The sequence below is a fragment of the Stegodyphus dumicola genome, chromosome 1, assembly GCF_044657685.1.
Source record: "Stegodyphus dumicola isolate Sdum_Otavi_A_Nest chromosome 1, ASM4465768v1".
In the NCBI taxonomy this organism is placed as follows: Eukaryota; Metazoa; Arthropoda; class Arachnida; order Araneae; family Eresidae; genus Stegodyphus; species Stegodyphus dumicola.
Window position 1 is genome coordinate 282,159,701 of NC_140768.1, and position 2,540 is coordinate 282,162,240.

Genomic DNA, 2,540 nt, shown 5'->3' on the forward strand with positions numbered 1-2,540 from the left:
AAACATCTGGCCACACATTTGATTAAAAAAACCTAAAACTATCATCCAAAAAGCAACAAAGAAACATGACTAAATAAAACAATACTCAACATTACAACAATTCAGAAAAACAACAATACAAACAAAAAGAATTTTGATGTTTGCAAATATTTGCAAGAGTATATTAACAAAGTATTCATTTAATAGTTTTAGAAGTTTAGTAGCTTGTGAATTTCTTACACGTTGTTTTTGCAGCATTCCGGAAGGAACCTTGTACAGAATGTGGCCATTTCCTGAGGCGAGAGAATCGTACGTGGGATTTGAACATTTATGTGATGCTCTGTTGCAAATGGATGACGGATTTCTGCTTCCTGTTCATAAAACAGTTTTAGCTATGCATAGTGTTTACTTCCGCGAGTTATTTTGCAACAATGTTAACTCGTCAGTCATCAGAATTCCTCATATCCGAAGTTCCATAATGAGAAAAGTCCTTCAATACGTAAATACGGGAAAAGCCGAAATTAATGAAATGAATATTACAGAACTTCTGGTGACATCCTATAACTTACGCATTGATGGGCTAACTACAGAGTGCCACAAGTTCGCTTCTCGCAAAATTTCCTGTACTAACTGCATTACTTTTCTTGTCTTGGCTTGGAAAGAGAAGCAAAGCGATTTTCTCAAGTTGTGTACTCGTTTCATGCAGACAAACTTCGAAAGAATTGTTAAAGAATCACCTTCGTTGTTTGGAGATCTTCCTCTTGATGTCCTGAAATTTTTGATTCAAGATAATAATGTAAATATATCAAAAGAAGAAATAGTATGGGATGCTATCATATGCTGGGTGAAGAAGGCTTTTACTGAAAGAATGCCTTATGTTACAGATCTTTTACTTTGCCTCCGCGCAGATCAGATTGACGAGGAACTCGTTTCTAAAATTAGTAATCATCCAATGGTGAAAGAAAATCCTCATTGTAATCAAATGAAAGAATGTATGTTGATGAACAATGATTCTGTATTAGATGGTTTACGCTCTTATATCAAACTAAGTTTGGAAATTAACGGAATGGACATACCAGGTTCTCGATTTCCTAAAAGTTTAAAAATTTTCACTAAATTCTGCATATCGCTAAGAGACTTTTCAGAAGGAGTAGAAGTTTACATTACTTTTGATGAACACATTGATATCTGGACAAACATAAGCAGGAAAGCTTTCTGTCCAGAAGTTTTATTTCACATCTCTGGTAAAATTCTAATGTTTGATCCCTGGGAAAATGTTATGTTTGCGCTAGATTTGCTTACGAATACTTGGATTCCCATCAGGCACATGAACATCACACGGACAGACTACAGTCTTGTTCAAGTCGGCAATTACATTTATGCACTTGGTGGAATGAATGTAGGTCTTGCTTTTGAATCGCCTTCAGCCGCTGTAGAGCGTTATAATATAATAAATGACCAATGGGAGATATTGAGCCCTATGCTACCACTTATTGGAGGAACAGCTGTGGTTCATAATGATAAAATTTATGTTATAGGTATTTTAACCGATCCAGCTGGAGATATCATGGCAGCACAGAGTTATGATCCAATTTCAGATTCTTGGAATAATATATCTCCTCCCAGTTACAAAGCGCAGTTTTGCGCAATTTCTTATCGTGGCCACATATATGTTTTTGGTGGTCATGATAATTATTCATTTACGAAATCAGTTGAAATATATGACACAGAAAGTAATGCCTGGAAACCATTTGAAAAGTTGCCATATCCATACTATTTGCCAAAAGCAGTCATTCTTAATGGTTTTCTATTCGTATATGACAACCATTCAGATGAACGCCAATTTTTCAGGTATCCTCCTAGCTTATGGGATGAAATAAATCAAGAATGGCATGTAATTGAAGTTTCATCGCCCCTGAATGATTTCCACGTATATCAATTCTGTACCGTAGAAGACGCTGGTGTTATCCAAGCTCTGTGCGCAGGAAATAGAAATCCGCATGTAAACTGGAAAAGAAGTCCTTTCCATAAACGTTATAAAGGTTTTAGATCCTAAAATATCAAATTTAGAAATTAAGCAAAATTTTATGAATCATAGAAAGAAATTGTGATTAATTAGATCATATGAAAATAGAAAACTGAATAAGTCAATTTCATATTACAATAAGTAAAATTATGAATTTTTTTAGAATTGACTTAATAAATGTTTTTACTTCATCTGATTCATTTCCATATTTTCACCTTAAACATGTATGGTTTTTCACTACCTAAAAATGCCAATCTACTAGAACCGCAAAGACAGACGGCTCACCGTTCCGTCTACTACTACTAGCAATAGAGGTCAAAAACTCAATGTTTCAAATAAACCGTTTATTAACATGCTAACCTGATGGTTATACAAACACAAAAATAAGCGCATCCGAGACGTAACACCCCAATTTGAAATGTCTGTAATACAACATGTGTTCGATACATAAAGATAATTCAAACAACGGAGACGCAAAATTTAGAATTGCTTGTTCAATCACACTGTTTCTACCTGAATCCCACGAGTAATGCGG

The 2,540-nt window shown here is 34.7% G+C and overlaps 1 protein-coding gene across 1 annotated transcript; it reads left to right on the forward strand.

The window, feature by feature from the left end:
• The first annotated feature begins 259 nt into the window (after positions 1-259).
• LOC118191698 (kelch repeat and BTB domain-containing protein 2-like) lies at positions 260-2,035 on the forward strand. Its single transcript, XM_035362531.2, has one exon. The coding sequence runs from the start codon at positions 260-262 to the stop codon at positions 2,033-2,035; it is 1,776 nt and encodes a 591-aa protein (XP_035218422.2).
• The last annotated feature ends 505 nt before the right edge of the window (positions 2,036-2,540 follow it).

What these genes read in the sequence shown, in the direction of transcription:
- LOC118191698 (XM_035362531.2), top strand. Translation starts at nt 260, where the DNA reads ATGTGGCCATTTCCTGAGGCGAGAGAATCGTACGTGGGATTTGAACAT.